The 21,756-nt window shown below is 48.7% G+C and overlaps 1 protein-coding gene across 2 annotated transcripts; it reads left to right on the top strand.

Moving 5' to 3' along the window:
* Window positions 1-3,381: 3,381 nt before the first annotated feature.
* Window positions 3,382-21,467, top strand: RELL2 (RELT like 2). Of its 2 annotated transcripts, none has more exons than XM_048515677.1 (8): window positions 3,382-3,638; window positions 4,648-4,861; window positions 8,431-8,496; window positions 8,586-8,664; window positions 11,468-11,656; window positions 14,619-15,189; window positions 19,147-19,189; window positions 20,757-21,467. In XM_048515677.1, exons 2-7 carry the CDS (start codon window positions 4,654-4,656, stop codon window positions 19,186-19,188), a joined length of 1,155 nt encoding a protein of 384 aa, XP_048371634.1. In that variant the 5' UTR covers window positions 3,382-3,638; window positions 4,648-4,653; the 3' UTR covers window position 19,189; window positions 20,757-21,467. The 2 variants fall into 2 exon arrangements, with proteins under 2 accessions (XP_048371634.1, XP_048371635.1); XM_048515678.1 differs by lacking the exon at window positions 3,382-3,638 and adding an exon at window positions 3,781-4,054.
* The last annotated feature ends 289 nt before the right edge of the window (window positions 21,468-21,756 follow it).

Below are 21,756 nucleotides of genomic sequence, written 5' to 3'. Positions count from 1 at the left end.
ATTTGCCTACAAGTTGGGTCAGAAGAGAAGCTGCCCAGTATAGATGAGGGAGCTCTGTGGAAGGTTTGGGTTGTTCCACTGTGAAATCTCTACTCATACAACTTGGCCTTCTAACTACCACTATGGTTCATTTCACCCAGCCCCTGAATTTTTAGTCTGAAAAGGAATCATGTTGCAAGAGGCAATTGTTGTCCACGTGTCTCATCATCAAAAGGCTCCACAACACCACAATCCATTTGTAGCCACACTTTTGCTCTTCTCCCACTGTCAGGCTATCATTTAGAGGTATTTCTTTAATGATTTATTTAACAAAAAACAGCCATTGAACCTAGAATAATTCTAAGTTTTTGTGGGTCTGCACTAGCTTTGAATAGCCCAGCCCGACTGACAGAATTTTGTAGGGCCTGTAAGACAGAGTTGTTCCACTAGGCCAGACCTGGGCATTATACGGCCCGGGGGCCACATCCGGCCCGCCGGATGACCCTGACTGGCCCCCCTGCCTTGCTGGGGAGCCCTGAGCCTTTGAAAGCCCCGCAGAAGCTGGTTGCCTTGGCTGCCCGGCTTCTGCGGGGCTTTCAAAAGCACACCTGCGCCCCCCCCCCCCCACGTTGCCACTGATTCCAAGTTGATCTGTGCACCTGTGTCTGGTCACTTTACCAGCCCCTAGCAGAATTGAGTTCAGCCTTTTGGCCCGGCCCTCCACAATATTTTCTGTTTCTTATGTGGCCCCATGGAAAAAATAATTGCCCACCCCTGCACTAGGCCGATGGCTGAGGCAGCAATAGTATTCCATCAAACAGGGGCTCCCTGTTCCTTTTCCTCCCTCCACCCCCATTTTGTTTATTTTCTTTTTCTTCTGTAGGAAATGAGGAATGTAGGAAATTTATCTGTTTTAACTTGCTTCCTGGTTGAAATTATATCAGCCTGCTATACTTTTATTTGAGAGATGGATTTTATTGTTATTTTAAGTTGGAAGCTGCCTTGAGCCAATAAGGGGAAGGGTGGCCTATAAATAGAATAAATATATAAGTTTTCCCAGTCCCTCTGTGACATCACAAAGCATCCAAGCCAATGATATTGACAGAAGCTGTGGCCTTCCCAAAGGTCCACTGTACCAACAGAGTACGTATGCATCAGAATATGCATACCTGTCTCCATTCCCATGGTGGTGGGAGACAGGTAGGCATGTTAGATCTTTTTCTACCCCAGTTAACAATAGATGACACTTTCAGTTGGAAAAGAAGCTCAGAGATAAGCATCTGTGTAGGATATATAAGTGTAGGGAGCTGATTCTAGCAAGACACCCCAATCATACACAGAACAGAACAGACAGATTCTCAGTTGCTTTTAATATATAAGTTTACTAACTATAAGGGAGGGATACACAGGGATAAAATAAGAAATCCTTCTTTCCTGTTGCTTGTTTACATTACTATGCATCTGGTTACATCTTGCTATGTGCTGTCCTGCTGTCTTAGCACATGGCTTCACTTCTCTCACATGTCTTCGTCCTTCCCAAACCAAGAAACCAAACAAACTTTATATCTTCTGATGTACGTGCTCACTAACGTGTAAGCAATGGCTGTCTGATTGACCAATAGCTAATCAATAGATTAGGTCATAAACAGTGATTTCAGCAACTTATTTACATACAAACAGTTAACACTTTTATGACTGAGTTGCGACAGACCCTTGCCAAATCCCGACAAACCCTGTCTCAAGAGTCAGTCACACAAAACATGCAAACACAATTTATCACAAAAGATTCTCAAACTTCATCTTGGTTAGTGGCTTAGTAAGAATGCAGCCACCGTTTCTTCTGAAGGACAGCACTTGATATCAATCAGTCCTTTCTGTAATACTCTCTCACAGAAGCAATCTTGATCAAGATACGCTTGTTGCCTTTCTTGATGCTTTCACTCTTCACTAGAACAATGCCCCCTCCCCCCGGAAGCAGAGTGGTGCCGCAGAGGCAGGACTGCGGGCGTGGGACCGGTGGTGTCCTCAAACAATTGTCATTGTCCTCAAACAGGGTGATTGGCTCAGGTTCATCTATATGCCAAAGTCCTTCAGCAAACAAATGACCCATCCCATCTCTTTGCACGCACTACAGGCAGAGATGCATTCAGACACTGTTGCTGATCTGGCAACCACAGTCTGCTTTTGACAAGTCCAATTTACTAAGTTTTCTCCATAAAAAGAAAATATGGGTTTGTCAAGATTTTGCAATTGTCTGTCACAATTCAGTCATAAAAGGGTTTGTATGTAAACAAGTTGCTGTGAAGTCACTGTTTATGACCTGATCTACTGATTAGCTATTGGTTAGTCAGATTGCCGCTGCTTACATGTTAGTGAGCACGTACATCAGAAGTTATAGAGTTGATTTCTGTGTTTGGGAAGACAAAGACATGTGAGAGAAGTGAAGCCATGTGCTGAGGATGCAAGACGTAACCAAATGCATAGTAATGTAGACAAGTAACAGGAAAGAAAGGATTTCTTCTTTTATCTCCATATAACGCCCCCTTATAGTGTGTAAACTTATATATAAAAAGCAACTGAGAATCTGTCTCTTCTCTTCTAGTCTGCTCAGTATATGATTAGGCTGTCCTGCTAGAATCAGCTCCCCACATGTATATATCCTACAATCTGACCTAGAGAAGCTAGCCCACAGGTTGGTCCCGGAAATATTCCCAGAAGTAAAATTCATCTCCAGATTACAAAGATCAGTTTCCCTTGAGAAAATGGATGCTTTGGAGCATAGGTGTCAAACTCGCAGCCCTCCAGATGTTATGGACTACAGCTCCCATCATCCCCTGCCAGCATCATGCTGGCAGGGGATGATGGGAACTGTAGTCCATAACATCTGGAGGGCTGCGAGTTTGACACCTGTGCTTTAGAGGGTGGACTCTGTGGCATTGTATCTCGTTGAGGTCCCTTTCCTTCCGAGACTCCACTCCCAAATCTCCAGGAGTTTAACTTGGATGTGGCAACCCTACTACCTTCCCATCACCCATCTGAGAACTATGGGGGTAGTGGGAACCCTAATTTGACCCTTCAACCTCCAGAGCTCAATCCTACCAGAAGTCTTAAAAAGAAAGTCTGATCACAATGGTCTCAGGAAATATATAGCATTGCCCAAGGTGCCCAATCTGTATCTGGGCTGTAACATTCTCCCTGGCATGCTGGCTTTCTAAGAGCTTGGATGGCTGGCCGTGGGTCAGCTGAAAAGCGATTCGCAGACCAGTTGGGCTCTTGTGCAGGAACCCAAAGTAGCGGAGCCGGCTTGCAGCAGGCGCTTCTCTTTGCTCCCTGCTCCGGGACAGGGAGCCCAGCGGAAGCCGGCCGGCTGCTGCCCTCTCCGTCGCGGAGGAGCTCCTGCAGGCGGCTGCCCGAGCGCCAGAGGTGAGGTGGGGGCCTCGGCGAAAGGCTGCCGCTCCCGCCCACCGGCGCCCGCAGCCCCCGCCATGGCTGGTCCCCGCCGGCTGGCCTGTCCCGGGGCCTCCGCTGAAGCGCCCGGAGCGGCAGAGGCGGCGGCGAAGAAGGATGCTCAGAGTGGTCCTTGGCAGCCAGGGATGCAGGGTTGCTAGGAGACGGGCCGAGGTGAAGAGGACGGCGCGGCCGCGGGAAGGAGACGCCAGGTAGCCGCACGGGCCGGCATGCGGGGAAGGGAGCCGGCGGGGCTGAGGCCGGACGGGGTGGGCTGGTCCCTGGGGACCCGGGGGGAGGGGCCGACGTGCCCTGCGCTACTTTGTGGGGGGCGGGGGGGGGGTGAAGGATCCCTGAAGGGCAGCCGCTGAGCCGGGGCTTTGGGGGACAGGCTGGGGTATCCGGGTCGCCAGGACTTCTTGCGGCAGGGGCGGGGGGAGAAAAGGGTGCTTGCGGGGCAAGGACAGGAGCCCCCTCCCCCCGGAAGCGGAGTGGTGCCGCAGAGGCAGGACTGCGGGCGTGGGACCGGTGGTGTCCTTGGGAGTCCTCCAGCCCCGAAAGGGGGGTGGGGCAGCGCGGCCAGGTAGGGGAGCCCAGCCAGCGCTGGCCACCCGGAGAAAGAGGGCAGGTAGGGTTTCCAGGTCCAGGTTGGGAAACTCGTGGAGATGTGGGGATTGGGGCTTTGAGAGGTGGGGGGCAGGAACCTCAATAGGATACAATGCCATGATACAGACTACTCTCCTAGGCATCCATTTTCTCCAGAGAAACTGCTACGGATGGTCTGAAGACGAGCTGTACTTAGAGGATGCCCACCTGGAGGCTGGCATCCCTAGGTGGTGGAGAAGCAGTGGGCACAGGGCAGACTGCCTGGGAGCCTTACAGTGGAAGAAGGGGAAGCTGATTGGGAAAGGGCAGGGGAGGGGCAATTCTGCTCCCCCAGGAGACCCAATAGTGGAATGGCTGGGAGGGGGGGGGGTCCCATGAGGGAAACTTTTCTTCCCCTTCCCCTTTGGCAGCCAAGAGAGGCACTCCGGGGAAGCAGGTGCCATTCCTGGCTAAATTTGGGCTCCTGACAGCAAAAGTGTAGCTGGATGGGGACCAGGTGACCCAAGGGCAGGACAGGTTCAAACAAGTTCTGTGCCTACCTGGGGTGTGCCTACCTGGGATGACGTCAGGCTGGCCAAGGGCAGCCGCGAGGCTCTGAGCCTTCCTCTTTCCTAGGTCCGAATGTCTGAGCAGAACAGCACCCAGGATGGCGATGGGGAGGCCCAGCCCAGCCTGTCTATGCCCTTCTTGTTGGTGCTGGTCTTCTTCGGCATGGGCCTGGTGGGGTTCCTCATCTGCCACGTCCTCAAGAAGAAAGGCTACCGCTGCCGGACCTTCCGCGATGAGTTCGACTCGGACAACAAGGAGCCGTTGGCAGAGCTACAGAATGGTGAGTGCTGCTAGCTTTGGAGGAGCCCCTCTTCAGTGGTGTGAGGACCCCTCGGAGCCTGGCAGCTCCAGAAGTCCATGGGCATGGGCGTACTGAGAGGGGTGGGATGGAGGTTGAGCTCCGTGCACTCCTCAAATGGGGGTGCAGGCAGAGCCCCCCGCCCAATCATGGCAGCAGCAGCCATGCTTGAAGCTGCCTCCTTTGGACCATGGGGGTTATTCACTGGGGAAGGGCTGTGAAGGCCATGCTGGAGCAGCAGAGTCTGGGCAGGGGACTGAAACTTGTGAGCAACCCTAGTTGTTAACTAAAAGGAGTGACTCGGCTAGTCAGTTTGGCTCCTGAGTCAGATGTTTGGGAGGTGTGCGATTTCAGGGCTTGCCCCAGGTGCCATTTTCTGTAGCTGCGCAGGGGTGGATGAGGATCTTACCTGGATCCTACAGAAGGGAGGCTTTGAACAGGCAGAGCTCGGTGCCTTCCCCCCACAAAAGCATCTCAAGTCATTGGGTTTGCAATGGAGCTCTACTCAACAGTTGCAAGCTGGCCAGCTCAGTCCACTCCGCAGATTCATCTCCAGATTTTACCTTTGCCTCTTTTGACCTTCCTTCTCTGTTCATGCCGTCCCATCCTATGCATGTTTGTGTGTGTATAAAGTGCCCTCAAGTTGCAGCTGATCTATAGTGACCCCAGGTGGGGTTTTCAAAGCAAGCGATTGAGCAGAGGTAGTTTGCCCTTGTCTTCCTCTGAAGAGTCTTCTTTGGATGTCTCCCTTCCAAGTACTGACCCAGCTTAGCTTTTGAGCTCTGAAGAGGCCAGACTATGCTCTACCATACTGCATCCCTATGCAAGTTTACTCAGAAAGGAAGCCGACTGTTTTAGTGGGGCTTATTCTCAGGTAAATGGAGGGAAGATGGCATGGTATAGCTGGATCTCGTCAGATCTTGGAAACTAAGCAGGGCCGGCACTGGGAAGGGACACCACAAAAGCAGACTCTGCAAAAGAAGAAAAGTAGAGTGTGGAGTTATACCCTGCTTTCTCAACCATAAGGAGTCTTAAAGCGGCTTACAAACTCATTTCTTTCCTCTCCCCACAACAGACACCTTATGAGGTAGGTGAGGCTGAGGGAGTTCTGAGAGAACTATGACTGGCCCAAGGTCACCCAGTAGGCTTCCTGTGGAGAAACAAATCTGATCCACCAGTTAAGAGTCCATCTGCTCTTAATCACTACAGCACACTGGCTCTCTATGGCAAACCACCACTGCTTAATCATTTGCCCGGAAACTCCTTTGCTGGATCACCACAAGTCAGCTGTGTTTACCCAAAATTGTAGCCGTAAGCAATCTTATTGCCATTTGAGATAAAGTGGCCCTTAGTAGAACTTCATCAAAGCAACAACCAGGATTAGGTATTCTGCTTTCTCTAGATATCTCAGGTCATTTGTGTGTTGCTTAGAAATAAGTTACAGAGTTGAAGCTGGTAGATAGCTCAGAGCTAAGAACTTGCAAGGAGACTGCAAAATTTTGGACTAAAACTATCTAGCTGCTTGCTGTTGCAAATCTAAGAGCTCTTTCGTGGGAGTTTTCCGTACTGAATAAAGTGGGGCTGATTTCACAGCAGATCAGTTTAGGCTTGTTTCCTGAGTTTACCAGAGTTTCTTAATATCATTGCTGGCACTCTAAGAATAATGTGTTCACTTGAAACACACTGGAAACATTCTACAACTAATTATTTAGCCATAAAAGTGGCAGAGCAAAGGTACTGAATACATGTTATCCTATAATTTGGGGCACTGTGCATTAAAATGTTTGCTCTGCTGTGCATTACAATGTTTGCTCTGATATTCTTGCCTTTACTGTTATTGTGGCGGAAGTATTTTGGAGAAATGTCGGGGGCCTCAGCGTAAGAGGAAAAGCATTAACTCTCCTTTTGGATTTCCTGTGTAGGCTGACGTCAGTGTATGGTAAACCAAGAGCCAAATTCCTTCCAAATAGGTCTGGGCAAGTCCCAGCCTCTAAGCCTAACTTTCTTCATGGTATTCTTACCAAGTAGAACTGAAATAAAGTTTAGCACAGTGGTCTTTTACCTTCTCAGTCTGTCTGCAACCCTCCTTTAACATGCCCCCTGGTGCCATATGAGAACTTCAAGCATATGACAGGAAGTCGGAGGCCCTCACCTGGTTATTTTTGCGCTGACACCTTCTTTCCCTGTCCTGTTTGTTTTATGTCCCTCCTCTCTTTCCTCTGCTCACTTTCAACATTCCTCTATCCCAGTGGTTCTCAACCTTCCTGATGCTGCGACCCTTTAATACAGTTCCTCATGTTGTGGTGACCCCCAACCATTAAATTATTTGTGTCTCGGTTCCTAAGACCATCGGAAAAATGTGTTTTCCGATGGTCTTAGGCGACCCCTGTGAAAGAATTGTTTGACTCCCAAAGGGGTCGCGAGTCGCGACCCACAGGTTGAGAACCGCTGCTCTATGTTTTCTTACACCATCACAATCTTCCCTGTGTTCTCTAGTTTGGCCTGTTCTGTTTTCTCTTGGCATAGTCCTTGAGCCAATATTATGTTCACCAATATATCCATGTATACCTTTATTCATATATTCATATTGTATAATCCTTACTGATGTTGATACACATGCATAAACAGGAAATAATATGTTGCTTTCTCAACAACTTAACCTCAGTGGTGTAGCGCCAAGGGGAAGAGGGGGTGAACAGTGCACCGGGTGCATGTGTAACCCCCATGCTCAGAATGGGTTGACCCAGAAAGGGGTGGAGACTCAAAGCAGCAGAAGGCTGCAGAGCTCTTTGGAGGAGACAAGGCTACCAGACTCGGACCTTGAAGTGTGATGTTTAATGTTATGTGTTAAGAAAGTAAACCATTTTGTTTTTAAAAATTGTTGTTGCAAACTCATTCCAAGTTCTGCCCCACAGAACCCACAGATAGAGGTTACACATGACCCTGTGGGGGGGGGGTCAAGGGGGCAGGACGGGGATGTGGCAGGGGTGCAGCACGCACGCATGCCCTGGGCGCAGTTCCCCCTCGCTCCGCCCTTGCTTAACCTTTCAAAGAATATGAAAAATATGGTACTTGAAGAAAGGTAGGATTGCTTACAGCGCAGCCAGAGCATGGTTGCCTCTGGGGGTGGGCGGTATATAAATTTAATAAATAATAAGAAAATAATAATGTCACTTAATGGAAGTGAGATCTGGCAGAGCAGTATCCCATTTCAGATCACTAGCCCTAATCCCAGATTTGTGGGGCGCCGTGGATAGGAACTTGGTGCTGGTTATTCAATGGAAAGTCTTTGGAAAGGAGAGTCTGCCGTCCCTGGCCTTGGAGAGCTGCTTTTATAAGCACTGAGGCCAGGGGGCGGGGCTTGGGGGCAGGGCCCCACCCCCCAAACCCACCCTATAAAAAATCTATATCTGATATAACTGATTTTAAGTATAAAATCTATATCTGATATAACTGATATAAGTATAAAAAGTTAAATCTGCACCAGCCATGCTTCAAGTGCCCATGTACCATCTGCTCCAAGCTTAAATTTCTTCATTTTCTCATTTCAGAGGAGGACGAGGAGATGAATGAGGACACTGTGGAGAAGATAGTGAAGTGCATCATTCAGAACGAAGGTGGGGTTACCCTGCCTTTAATTGCTGAGAGTCCCCGGCATTTGAGGGCACTGCTTTGATACTCCTTTTGACTTTCTTCCTCTTGCCAGCAAATGTGGAGGTCCTGAAGGAGATGCTGGGGGAAGGCGACACTGAGCTGGCAGTGCCCCCGCCACTCCCCATACCCAGGTGAGGAGAGAGTCAAGCTACAAGTACTTTGAGGGGCAGTACTTTGAGGGGAATCTCTGGGGCTTCTCATGAGTGTAATTTGTAGGACCACTGGAGAGCCAGTCTTGGAACTACAGCTTCACATGCTGTCTGGACCTCATTACTGAAGATGGGGCTGGATGTTGACTATCATAGAGGAGCCATGGGAAAGACAGAGGGGTTGTTTCTCTAGGAAAGGACACAGGTCAGATAAAGATGTCCTATAACCCAGTTCTACTTTCCCCCTCCTTCAAATAGCACAGCTTGCTCTTCTAAATCTCACCAAGGTTGGCCATCTTCCCTGGAGAAAGTTCCATAACCTTGGAGCCCGCATTGAGAAACACCTTCTGTCTCAAGCCCACTCTCTGGACACTTCTCTGACATCTCTAAGACCCATTCTGCACATGCAAAATGATGCATTTTCAATCCACTTTCACAACTGATTGCAAGTGGATTTTGCTATTCTGCACAGCTGCAAAGTGCATTGAAAGTGCATTATTCGGCATGTGCAGAAGGGGCCTGAGTGCTAGTGTGGTGTAGTGTTTAAGAGCAGTGGACTCTAATCTTGGAGAACTGGTTTGATTCTCCATGCCTACACATGAAGCCTGCTAGGTGACCTTGGAGTTGTCACAGTTCTCTCAGAATTCTCTGCCCCACCTACCTCACAAGGTGTCTGTAGTGGGAAGAGGAAGGGAAAGGAGTTTGCAGGCTGCTTTGAGTCTGCGTGTGGTTGAGAAAAGTGGAGTAGAAATCCAGACTGCTCTTCCTCCTCCTCCTTTCAGGGTCTTCCAAGACAACCTATATACTTAAAGGGTCTGGTCATATGGGAGAAGAAGAGGGTCCTTGAAATATGTGGGCCAGACCATTTAAACCAGGGGTGTCCAACTCTGGCCCTCCAAATGTTCATGGACTAGGATTCCCATCATCCCCTGCCAGCATGGACATCTGGAGGGCCAGAGTTGGACACCCTTGTTTTAAACCCTTTAAAAATAAAAAAAACCACTTTTAATTGGGCCTGGAAACCAGTGTGAAACTGGTGCAGTTTTTTCAGTTCTGGGAATATTTACTCTGTGCAGCTTACTGTTTCCCCGAATATAAGACATCCCCTGAAAACAAAGCATAGTAGAGGTTTTGCTGAAGTGCGAAATATAAGGCATCCCCTGAAAGTAAGACTTAGCAAAATTTTTGTTTGGAAGCATGCCCGACGAACAGAACACAGAAAAATAAGACATCCCCTGAAAAGAAGACATAGCGCATCTTTGGGAGCAAAAATTAATATAAGACACTGTCTTATTTTTGGGGAAACATGGTATTAACAATCTGGAGTTGTGAAGTTTTCAAAGTCAGCCCAGCCTTGAGCATTGCATTTGTCCCATCTGAAGATTACCTGGGGATGTGTGGCTGTGGCCAGATCCTCAGGCTAGCAAATCAGCCTTAGCTGGTAAACTGCGGTCCCGGTCACCACATCCACCTGGATATCCGGCAGCCCATGCAAGCTGCTACGCAGAGTCTTCAAGGGGAATGCTTCGTCATTTGGCAGAGGCTGGATGCCTAGTCCGAGGTCACATCCCCAGTCACCAATCTTCTCTGTTGTCTAAATTTAGCCTCACCAGGTCTGTTCCCATCCAATCCTGCTGTGACCTCAAATTCGGCCTTTTTACTGCCTCCTGAAATTCTGATGGAAAGGACGGATCAAGTTGGCTGTCATCCATCTAATGAAGACACTGAAAGTTCAGTTTCTGGACAGACTCTTGTAGCTGTTGAGTGTAAAACAGGGGTGTCCAACTCTGGTGCTTCAGATATTCATGGACTACAATTCCCATCAGCCCCTACTGCCAGCAGGGGCTGATGGGAATTGTAGTCCATGAACATCTGAAGCGCCAGAGTTGGATACCCCTGGTGTAGACGTTAAACAGCATGGAACTCCTGGATGAATGATCTTTGTGCATCCCAGAAGGCTCGGGCCAATTCCAGCTGTTACCATTCCAGAAGGCTCGGGCCAGTTCCAGCTGTTACCAAGACCTTGTCATGCCCAGTTTGGACTAGGGTTGCCAACCTCCATGTGGGGCCTGGAGATCTCCCACTATTCATTCATTCATTCATTCATTCATTCATTCATTCATTCATTCATTCATTCATTCATTCATCCATCTATCAAATTTCTAAACCGCCCACCCCCGAAGGGCTCTGGACGGTGTACACTAGGCCAGAAACAGTATTACATACCATAGGCCAAAACAACAGTACACAGAATAAAATAAATTAAATCAGATCCCCTGGTGACGGAGGTCAGCTCCCCTGGAGGCTTTGGAAGGTTAAAGATTGTAACAATTTGCGGCCTTTGGAGACTTATGAACTTTGCTGCTTGGCTCATGATTTGGGGGCTCTCACTGGAACATAGCTAGTCAAGCCTTGCTTTCTCTGGCCGGCCTGGGAGTTTTTCAAGAATAAGATCCAACTTTGATTGTCCCTCCTTAAAGTATAGACAATGGAAGAACAGGTCTTCTGCATTATAGTTGATAAACCACCTTAACCCTAACTCTAAGGCTCATTCCGCACATGCAGAATAATGCCCTTTCAAACTGCTTTCAGTGCTCTTTGAAGCTGTGCGGAACGGCAAAATCCACTTGTAAACAGTTGTGAAAGTGGTTTGAAAACGCATTATTTTGCGTATGCGGAAGGGGCCTAACTCTGTGAAAAGCTGCTTAGACCTAGAGGCCTGGGGCAATGCAGAGATCAGCTTTTAGGAAGATGGTATGACTGGGTCCTTTCTCTCCTGCAACAGCCTATGTCCCCATCGCAACAGCCAAGATGGTGGCGTGCCCCATCATCACACGGTGCACCTGGGTTCTACACAAGCCCCGTGCATACACTGCAGTCGGAAGAAGAGGCATACACTGCATCGCCAGAGCCGGTCCAAGGAGGGAAAAAGCAAGATGCACCCCGGAGAGACCACCGTCTTCTCTGTTGGCAGGTATTTCTTGGGAATGACTCAGCAGAACGTTTTGCAGTGATCAGAAAGGAAAAGGGATCCTGGGTTTGCCATTTCAAGGAGCTGTCCCTTATTTCGCATGAACAGGAATACTCACAGGAAAGAGGTGATGCAAGAACATAAGAACTAGCCTTCTGGATCAGACCAGAGTCCATCTTGTCCAGCACTCTGCTACTCGCAGTGGCCCACCAGGTGCCTTCGGGAGCTCACGTGCAGGATGTGAAAGCAATGGCCTTCTGCTGCTGCTGCTCCCGAGCACCTGGTCTGCTAAGGCCTTTGCAATCTCAGATCAAGGAGGATCAAGACTGGTAGCCATAGATCGACTTCTCCTCCATAAATCTGTCCAAGCCCTTTTTAAAGCTATCCAGGTTAGTGGCCTGTACCATAACTTAAAAGCCTTTTTAATACCTCACAAGGACAGAGTATTCTACTCAAAGCCTTCTAATATTCTGCTTGTGCTTTAATTCTGTTTTCAGCTGGTAAATTAAGCTCAGACAGCAGCTTCCAAACTATCTTCCCTCACCATAGATGTAACAGCAAATAGAGTTAACACACGTATGCCGTTTACTTTCTTAAAGTCTGCCATGTTCCTTATTTTGGAGCTCCTTAGAAATCAGCTCTCTTCCCTCCCCTCCTTGCTCTTTTATACTACAGCTAGCAGATGAAAATGCTTTTAAAAAAATCACAGTAGAAAGCACCTTAAACAAAACACAGCCCATAATGCTGCACCCTCACAAGTCACAGGGCCTTTCCCCACTTTTCCCTCGGCCGCCGTTGCTGCGTGCAAATCCCAGCGCGTGGCATCCCTGGCGCACGGCTGGGCATCCCTACGACCCCGCGCTCTGTGTGGGGTCATCAAAAGGCGCCCTTTGCAAGAGCACCAGGGATGCCTCGCGCTGAGGGGGCGCGACAGCAGCAGCGTCGGGGCGGCCGCGCTGTTGCCGCCCCTCTCATGGGGAGTGCCGGGGGACCCTGCGCTACTCTCCTCAAGTAGCGCGGGGCTTAAGGTAAGTGGGGAAAGGCCCACACTGTCCAATAACGAATACACACAGTTGCCCACTCTAGCGTTAAAATCACCAGCCAAAATTATTTCAATAGAGGGAAAGTCGTTTTCTAGCTCTTCAACATAAGTAATGAAATTTTCCCAAGTTCTCAACAACATACCATGAGTTAAACCTGTGGGGATATAGACATTTACTATAATCCAAGAAGACTTCCCTAGGTGGATGTTAATGGCTTGAGCTATGGGGGGGACAGCTTGGTAGAACTGTGAAGTTGATATATTTGGAAACTAGAATAGTTAAACCACCGGAAGGGCGTCCATATTTTTTTACTCTAGAAGCCCTAAGACAGTGTCTAGAAGCCTAAGACAGTGTCTAGAAGCCCTAAGACAGTTATATCAGTAGATGCCCATGTTTCCTGGAGTAGGATCAAATCAAATTTTCTCAAAGCACCCTCACAAGCACTGAGTCTGTGTAACGTCTGAGTCTGGCATTCCTCTTGATGAGTGGCACTCGCAGAGGTGGGATCCAGCAGGTTCTCACAGGTTCCCGAGAGTAGGTTACTAATTATTTGTGTGTGCCGAGAGGGGGTTACTAATTGGTGATTTTGCCACGTGATTTTTGCCTTAGTTACACCCCTCCTCTCAGCAGTAGCACGAGAACTTGAAGCAGCCTAGCAGGAGGTGCACCGGCGTGCGTGGCAGCCTGCGCCTGCGTGCATTTGTTTCCCGCCCAAGGACCGGCGCAGCGGCTGCGTCCTTGCCACAGCCCCGCCCAGGAATGCCCGGCCACGCCCCGTCATGCCCCGCCCAGCCCCATTGGCGCTACGCCACAGTTTGAATCCCACCACCATGGGAACCTGTTACTAAAATTTTTGGATCCCACCACTGGGCACTCGCTACTGTTATGTTAATAATTCCAGCTGTAAAATCTGTGGTAAGGGAAAGTTTGACAGCTGTTTTATAAGTCTGATGTGCCAACTGAAAGCAAAACTAAGGCACAGGCAGAACAACATGGATTTGCCAGGATTCGGAATGATCCTCTTTTAAAAAGAATCCTCTAATGGTGGATCGTGTCTGTTGACCCAACCTAAGGGACACAAACCTGGGGAAAGTGTATTGTGTGGATGGGTCTCTAAGCTGTCTCTGCATCTTATTCTCAGGAGACCTTGCAACCTGAATTGATGACGGTCCTGATATGATGACCTTTATTACAACACAAGCCTTTATTGGCATATAAAACAGGACAAAATTTTAAAACAAAACAAGGTTAAGAAATACAGTTAAAATTACTAATTTCCAGTATAAAATGTGCAACAGTTTCACAAAAGAGCACATCAGAGCTGTTCAGGAGATTGGGTATCTTATAACACTCGTGCCACTGAGAACATTGCAAGAAAATGGAATTCATGTATTTCATGCGTATCTTATTGTATTTAGGGCATAGAAACAAAGAATGGTCAAGTGTTTCAACCGTAGTCATATCCACATGAACAAACTCTTTTAGAGCGTTCCATATTCTTAAATCTTCCCTCCAGCAGAGCTGATGGCAGCACATTACATCTCTTGCAGTAGCCAAGAAGGCTCTCCTCTGGAGTGGGATTAATCAGCAGAGCGAAGATATGCTGCGCATGAATTCAACGCTCGCATGGGATAAATAATGTTGTCGGAGAACAGGTTGTCTTGGCAGCACGAGTCAAATTATGAAAATCAAGATCCAAGAGCCTATTCTTAACTAGTCTGAAGGCTTCCACCTTTGTGAGCATAAGGAGTGATTCCAAGGGGAAACCAATAGCTTCAACCTTTCTAAAGATCAAAGTATACCATTCTGAAATAAAGTGATCTGATAACAGAGAGGGAATATAGCTATTGGATCCCACTAGAAAATGTATATGCAAATATGATGACCTATAGATTGCTCTGGCTTTTATTTTTTTGTCCTAGATTCCATGTCACCCACATTGAGAAGAAACCTGCTTCCCATGGCTCAAAGGAAAAGTCCCTTCCTGATAGCAGCCAAGACCTTGGCTCTGGTGATTTGGACCGTGAGACTCGGGAGGAGTCTCAGAATGGACTAGTTCCCATGGATCATCTTCAGCATGGAAGATTCCAGGAGGCAGCCGGTGCTCAGAGTGATAGAGAACCAAAGGATGCCTGTAAAGATGAGTCCGCTACAGGAGAGAGTCTCTTGAACGTAACAACCAATTTAGATGTTCCCAAGAATGGACTGGAGAGGATAAAGCGCTCTAAGACAGGGTCATTGCAAGAGGTAGACCTCCTAGGTACTGCCACAAACAACACACGTGACCCAAAGTTTTTGTGTCCTGCAGAGATGTTTGGCTCAGAAGATCTGGGTGAGACGGAGCGGCTGGCTAAGCAACCTCATCCCTCGGAGAATGAGGGTGTTCACAAGGCAGCTAAGGACATATCAGGAAATGAAAAAATTCAAATTCTTCAAGGAAGATCTAATATTGATCTATCTGGAAATGAGATCAATAGAACACAAGAGCAACAGGTAACCACTATTATATTCTTTCTTCTCTTGTTCTTAGAGTCCCCCATTTTTTTCTTCCTTTGCACCACATCTTCGAGAAATACAAATGAAAAGCAGAAAAGACTGAGGTGCCAAGAATTTGACCCAGAATCAGTCCAAAGAGCCTGTTCAAATCCATCCAGGGTTCAGATGCTGCTAAATGAGCCTTGGTTTTTTCCCAGTAGTTCTCTTGAGATGGGGGAGGAGGATAAACAGTCCATAGATAATGACTTGTGTCTGATGGGAAATGAAATTGGAGAACAAAGTTTAGTACAGAGAATTAGTCAGTAAAGTTTAATGGACAAGAAAAAGAAGGGAAAGAAAAGGAGGATGAGATAGCAGGGCAAGGATTTGCCTGAGCAGAGAGCTCAAAGGATATTACCTTACGATAGCATCATGGATTCAGCAGCATCTAATGTAAAAGATGTCACATTTCTTGAACATAAAACAATGTGCAAATATAAAAGGATAAAGCTATTAAGGGGGAGACCGGAAACAGATTAGAAGCCACCCTGCTGTTAAAAGACAGCAAGCAGGAATGAAGAAGTTGCTCACTTGTTGCTTCGTGTTAAAAGTGGGCAAACCAACAGGCAGGCAGGACTATGCATTAGTCATTGTGATGAAATCTAAGAAGGAAATCTGGGAGGGTCAGCAGGACAGAGGAAGTTTGCAGAAAGTTTGGCTCAGAGTTGTTCAAATGCACAAGACTCTTTTCTGCATCAGAGAAAAAGAAGAAGAAGAAGAAGAAGAAGAAGAGTAGTTTTGGATTTATATCCCCCCTTTCTCTCCTGCAGGAGACTCAAAGGGGCTTACAATCTCCTTGCCCTTCCCCCCCTCACAACAAACACCCTGTGAGGTAGGTGGGGCTGAGAGAGCTCTGAGAAGCTGTGACTAGCCCAAAGTCACCCAGCTGGCGTGTGTGGGAGTGTACAGGCTAATCTGAATCCCCCAGATAAGCCTCCACAGCTCAGGCGGCAGAGCTGGGAATCAAACCCGATTCCTCCAGATTAGATACACGAGCTCTTAACCTCCTACGCCAACCGCCATCTTAAGAACAGCAACCACTGTATTGTTAAAGGCTCCCATGGCCAGAATCAACTGGGTGTTGTGGGTTTTCCTGCCTGCAGAGGTGAATCTAGGGAAAATGGAGGCCGGGGCAAAATCTGCCCCCCTCCCCAGTCTACTGCCTGAAGCTGGCGACAGCACCCGGGTCTACCACTCGGAGCTGGCAAGCTCGGCCTGGGCCCAGTGCCCCCTCCCAAGCAATTAGAAGGCATGCCCCCAGGGAAATGTAATACCCCAGGCCTGGCTGTGTGATTGTGGTCTGGTAGTTTTCGCTCCTGTTGTTTCACCGGCATACGTGGGGGGAAAGTTCGGAACAAAAAATGCCAGATTACGGCTACGCAGCCCAGAAAATGTGCAAACGTAAAAGGATAAAGCTATTGAGAGGCCTAAAACAGATTACAGGCAGCACTGATGTTAAAAGACAGCAAATAGAAATGAAGACATTGCTTTGCTAGATGTTTAAAGAGTGGAGAAATGTACAAAATGTAATGTATAAAGGCTACATGTGAAGTGGCAGAAATTAAACATTCCGAAGAAGTTGTGTTCGCTTGTTGTGGCAAAATTCAACAGGCACCCAGCAGAACCTTAAAGACTAACTGGGTATGTTCATCTCAGAACAGAGGGCAGATTTCATGCTGCAAGAAGCTCTGTCTTATAAAAATATATCTTGTTAATCTTTAAAGAAGCTAATAATTGAATACAGTGTGAAGTAAGGCATACGCATCTGGCCCAGAATTATTGTGAGAAATTGATTGCTCAAGGGTCCTCACAGAATATTAGGAAGTAGCTAAAATGAGTTTGTCTTGCCTCATCAGGCGTACTTCCTTTATTTCACGGAAGTAGTCAAATGGGTGAGGAAGGTCCAGCCAGAGTTATTTCAACGCCTGAAAGAAAAATCTGCATTCCCCCACCCCCAGTGGTGGAAATGTAATAGACAAAATAATAAGTACTGTGAGACTCTTTTAGTATTGCTCCAGATCCACTGAGATGGCTTCCCTGCCCCATGATGTGGCTCACCTGGGCTCATATACCTTAGTGTGGAGTAACATGAATCGCCCCACATGATTCAACCGGCTTACCTGGCTGCAGTTTCAAGAGTCATTGCTGTGGTTCTGGAATCCCCCAGTGGTGGGATCCAAAAATTTTAGTAACAGGTTCCCATGGTGGTGGGATTCAAACAGTGGCGTAGCGCCAATGGGGCTGGGCGGGGCACAACAGGGGTGGGGGCGGGCATTCCGGGGGCGGGGCATTAATACTTTCTCTGTTACTGTAAAAAACTCTTACTGTAAAAAAACCCAATGTAAAAAAAAGTTCCTAATTTCCAGCTGGTATCTTTCTGTGCATAATTTAAACTCATTATAGCAAGTCCTATTGTCTGCTGCCAACAGAAACAACTACTTCTCCTCTAATTGACTGCCTGTCAAATACTTAATACTTTCAAATACTTAATTTTGTTTCTAGAAATCAAAAGAAGGATACTTTCCTTAAACAAGGAACTTGACCATATTTCTAAAACATGTTTTTAAAACAGCCCAACAGGGAGAATTATCCCGTTTTCTACCTTCGCTAACCAGCCACATAGGAAACAACAGGACTTTATGATTTTTGGACCTAATGGAATTTCTAACGGAAAAGCAGACCCGATTAGTAACCCCTTCTTGGCACACACAAATAATTAGTAACCCACTCTCGGGAACTGGTGAGAACCTGCTGGATCCCACCTCTGGAATCCCTCCTCAGAAAGCCTCAGCAGAGGAAGAAGAGTTGGTTTTTTTATGCCATGCTTTTCTCTGTCCTTAAGGAATCTCAACGCAGCTTACGAGCATCGCCTCTTCCTCTCTCCACAGAGGACCCCTTGTGAGGCAGGTGGGGCTGGGAGAGTCCTGAGCGGACTGAGACTGGCCCAAGGTCACCCACCAGGCTTCATATGTAGGAGCAGGGATCAAACCCAGTTTACCAGATCAGAGCCTGCCGCTTGTGTGGAGGAGAGGGGAATCGACTCTGGCTCTCCAAATTAGAGCCTGCTGCTCTTAACTACTACACCACGCCGGGGGCTAATTAACCTCCGCTTGTCAAGCACTTTCGGGGGGTCCCGGTGGTTAGGAAAAGAAAAGACATTTTCCCTTCCATCCTTCCATTCTATAGCACTTTCTCTCTGTGCAGGCCACTGCTGGCCACCTCAGTGGCGTAGTGGCTAAGAGCAGGTGCACTGATCTGGAGGAACCGGGTTTGATTCCCAGCGCTGCCGCTTGAACTGTGGAGGCTTATCTGGGGAATTCAGATTAGCCTGTGCACTCCCACACCATACCCATGGCTAGGTGAGCCTTGGGGCCTAGTCACAGCTTCTTGGAACTCTCTCAGCCCCACCCACCTCACAGGGTGTTTGTTGTGAGGGGGGAAGGACAAGGAGATTGTAAGCCCCTTTGAGTCTCCTACAGGAGAGAAAGGGGGAATATAAATCCAAACTCCTCCTCCTCCTCCTCCTCCTCTTCTTCTTCTTCTTCTTTAGCAGAGCAAAAGATCTTGCAGGAGCTTCCTTGCAGCCAATTCAGTCTTAGGCTGGTGAAGGTCCTGGCGCAGTGACTAGAATAGGGATGCCAACCTCCAGGTGGGACCAGGGGATCCCCTGGAATGACAGTTGGCCTCCAGGCTACAGAGATCCACCCCCCTGGAGAAAACAGATGCTCTTTGTGGCAGTCTACTTCCCAGGCGCCATCCCCCAGTCTCCAGGACTTTCCCAACCTTGATCTGGCCACCCTAACCCCTGCATCCCCCGCCGGTGGTCAGGGGGGATCCTTGTCCAGGGCATCCTTTTCACGCAAACTGCCAATGTGATTATTTACCTGCTTCTGTTTCTCCCCCTCGTTCTCACAGGAGCAGAGCTCAACGGCGTCAGACCCAGGAGTATCTGTGTGACGTAAGTGCCACGCTCTTGCTGTCAACATCAGGGACTAGGGGTGGGGGAACGTGCGCCTAAATAATTTGCTCTGGGCTTTGTGGGGGGGGGGAGGAGAGTGCCGATGGGCAACCACAGACATGCAAATCGGGATTCCTTCTCTGCTCTCGGGAAAGTGGTTTGTCACACGATGCTCCCGCATGCCCTGGCCGCAGATGCTCTGAGATGCTTGCAAACCCTTCGGGAGTCTCCTCCAGTCCAGCACTGCCTCAACTCCCCAACGGGCCACGGCTGTGCCAGTAGCCGTCTCAGAGCTTCCCCCAAGTTATGCCAAAACTTTGAATAAGGATCAGAGGCGTAGCGGGGCAAAACGACACCCCCTGCCCGGCCTCCCACCACCCACTTACCTGTGCCGGTGGCGGTCCTGGGCAGCCTGGCAGGGTGGTGCCAAAGGGGTGCCCAGGGGGCCTGCGGAAGGCTGCCGCCCACCCCACCTCCATCAGAGCCCCCGGGCACCATTTAGGCCTGGGATGCCACTGCATCTCAGGATGCCAAATTTGACATGGGGAGGGAATCTGAAAGTGAACTCACGCGGCATTGGAGGAAGTAAAAGGCCTGCCCCGTCAGCACAAGAAACACCTTTGCGTCTGATTCTGACGGTGCCCTCTTCCAACTTGCCTCCCTGCCCCATTTAAGAACATAAGAACATAAGAACTAGCCTGCTGGATCAGACCAGAGTCCATCTAGTTCAGCTCTCTGCTACTCGCAGTGGCCCACCAGGTGCCTTTGGGAGCTCACATGCAGGATGTGAAAGCAAGGGCCTTCTGCTGCTGCTCCTCCTCCTGAGCACCTGGTCTGCTAAGGCATTTGCAATCTGAGATCAAGGAGGATCAAGATTGGTAGCCATAGATCGACTTCTCCTCCATAAATCTGTCCAAGCCCTTTTTAAAGCTATCCAGGTTAATGGCCATCACCACCTCCTGGGGCAGCATATTCCAAACACCAATCACATGTTGTGTGAAGAAGTGTTTCCTCTTATTAGTCCTAATTCTTCCCCCCAGCATTTTCAATGAATGCCCCCTGGTTCTAGTATTGTGAGAAAGAGAGAGAAAATTCTCTCTGTCAACATTTTCTACCCCATGCATAATTTTATAGACTTCAATCATATCCCCCCCTCAGTCGTCTCCTCTCCAAACCAAAGAGTCCCTAACGCTGCAGCCTCTCCTCATAGGGAAGGTGCTCCAGTCCCTCAATCATCCTCGTTGCCCTTCTCTGCACTTTTTCTATCTCCTCGATATCCGTTTTTTGAGAATGTGGCGACTCAAGAGACTGAACACAATTACTCCAAGTCGCGGTCAGCACCACTGCTTTTATATCAAGGGGCATGACAATCCTTTGCAGTTTTATTCTCAACTCCTTTCCTAATGATCCCCAGCATAGAGTTTGCCTTTTTCACAGCTGCCATGCATTGAGTTGACATTCCCATGGAACTATCAACTAAGACGCCCAAATCCCTTTCCTGGTCTGTGACTGATAGCACTGACCCCTGTAGCGTGTATATGAAGTTTGGATTTTTTGCCCCTTCCAGACTGCAGCTGCTCCAGGTTAAGGCAGTACCAAGCAGAGAGGTGCGGTGGGAGTCTCCTCCCGGCTCCCCAGAACGAAACCGCTGGAGCCGCAGAAGGCAACATAAGAGCACAGCCTGGCTCACCAGAGCTGCAGGGCGCTTGGCATCACCACGGTGGCGCGTGGATGCGTCCCTTCGAGAAAAAAAAACCCCTTGTCGAGAGCCTCATCCTCTCTCATTGCCCCAGCAGGACTGGAACACCCAGCTCCCCCATACAGCCTGGCCGAGGCTCACGTCAGCACGACACAGGGTGCTAGGAAGTATGCCAGGTGCAGAAAGTCTCATCTCCTGGCACAGGGAAGCAGCGCCCGCTCCTCACTGCCACCACCATTCCGTCTCTTCCAGCCAACCACCCGTTCACTTTAGGACAGTCCTGCGACCCCTGGGCCCTGTGGGGTAGTTCACTGTTTGGTGTGCTCCCTCTGGGAAGCGGAGCTGTCCCATACTGCCATTTCCACCACATTCTCCTGCATGCCAGCCAGGCTGAGCAAACTATTCTGCATTAGACACACAGCTCTTGCTTAGAGAAGTCAGTCAGTGCGGGCGGAGTGAGAACATAAGAACTAGCCAGCTGGATCAGACCAGAGTCCATCTAGTCCAGCACTCTGCTACTCACAGTGGCCCACCAGGTGCCTTTGGGAGCTCATGTGCAGGATGTGAAAGCAATGGCCTTCTGCTGCTGCTGCTCTTGAGCACCTGGTCTGCTAAGGCATTTGCAATTCGAGGAGGATCAAGATTGGTAGCCATAGATGGACTTCTCCTCCATCAATCTGTCCAAGCCCTTTTGAAAGCTATCCAGGTTAGTGGCCATCACCACCTCCTGCAGCAACATATTCCAAACACCAATCACGCGTTGTGTGAAGAAGTGTTTCCTTTTATTAGTCCTAATTCTTCCCCCCAGTGAGAGTTTGGCGACGGGAGAAAGGACACGCTTCTACCATCCCCGCCTGTAATTGTGAGT

This window comes from Sphaerodactylus townsendi, linkage group LG14, assembly GCF_021028975.2.
Source record: "Sphaerodactylus townsendi isolate TG3544 linkage group LG14, MPM_Stown_v2.3, whole genome shotgun sequence".
Classification (NCBI taxonomy): Eukaryota; Metazoa; Chordata; class Lepidosauria; order Squamata; family Sphaerodactylidae; genus Sphaerodactylus; species Sphaerodactylus townsendi.
This window is presented reverse-complemented; position numbering and strand designations above follow the sequence as displayed.

Coding starts and splice junctions, on each gene's coding strand:
- RELL2 (XM_048515677.1), top strand. CDS start 4,654: ATGTCTGAGCAGAACAGCACCCAGGATGGCGATGGGGAGGCCCAGCCC. Junction 4,862..8,430: donor GTTGGCAGAGCTACAGAATG/GTGAGTGCTGCT, acceptor TTCTCATTTCAG/AGGAGGACGAGGAGATGAAT. Junction 15,190..19,146: donor ATAGAACACAAGAGCAACAG/GTAACCACTATT, acceptor TCGTTCTCACAG/GAGCAGAGCTCAACGGCGTC.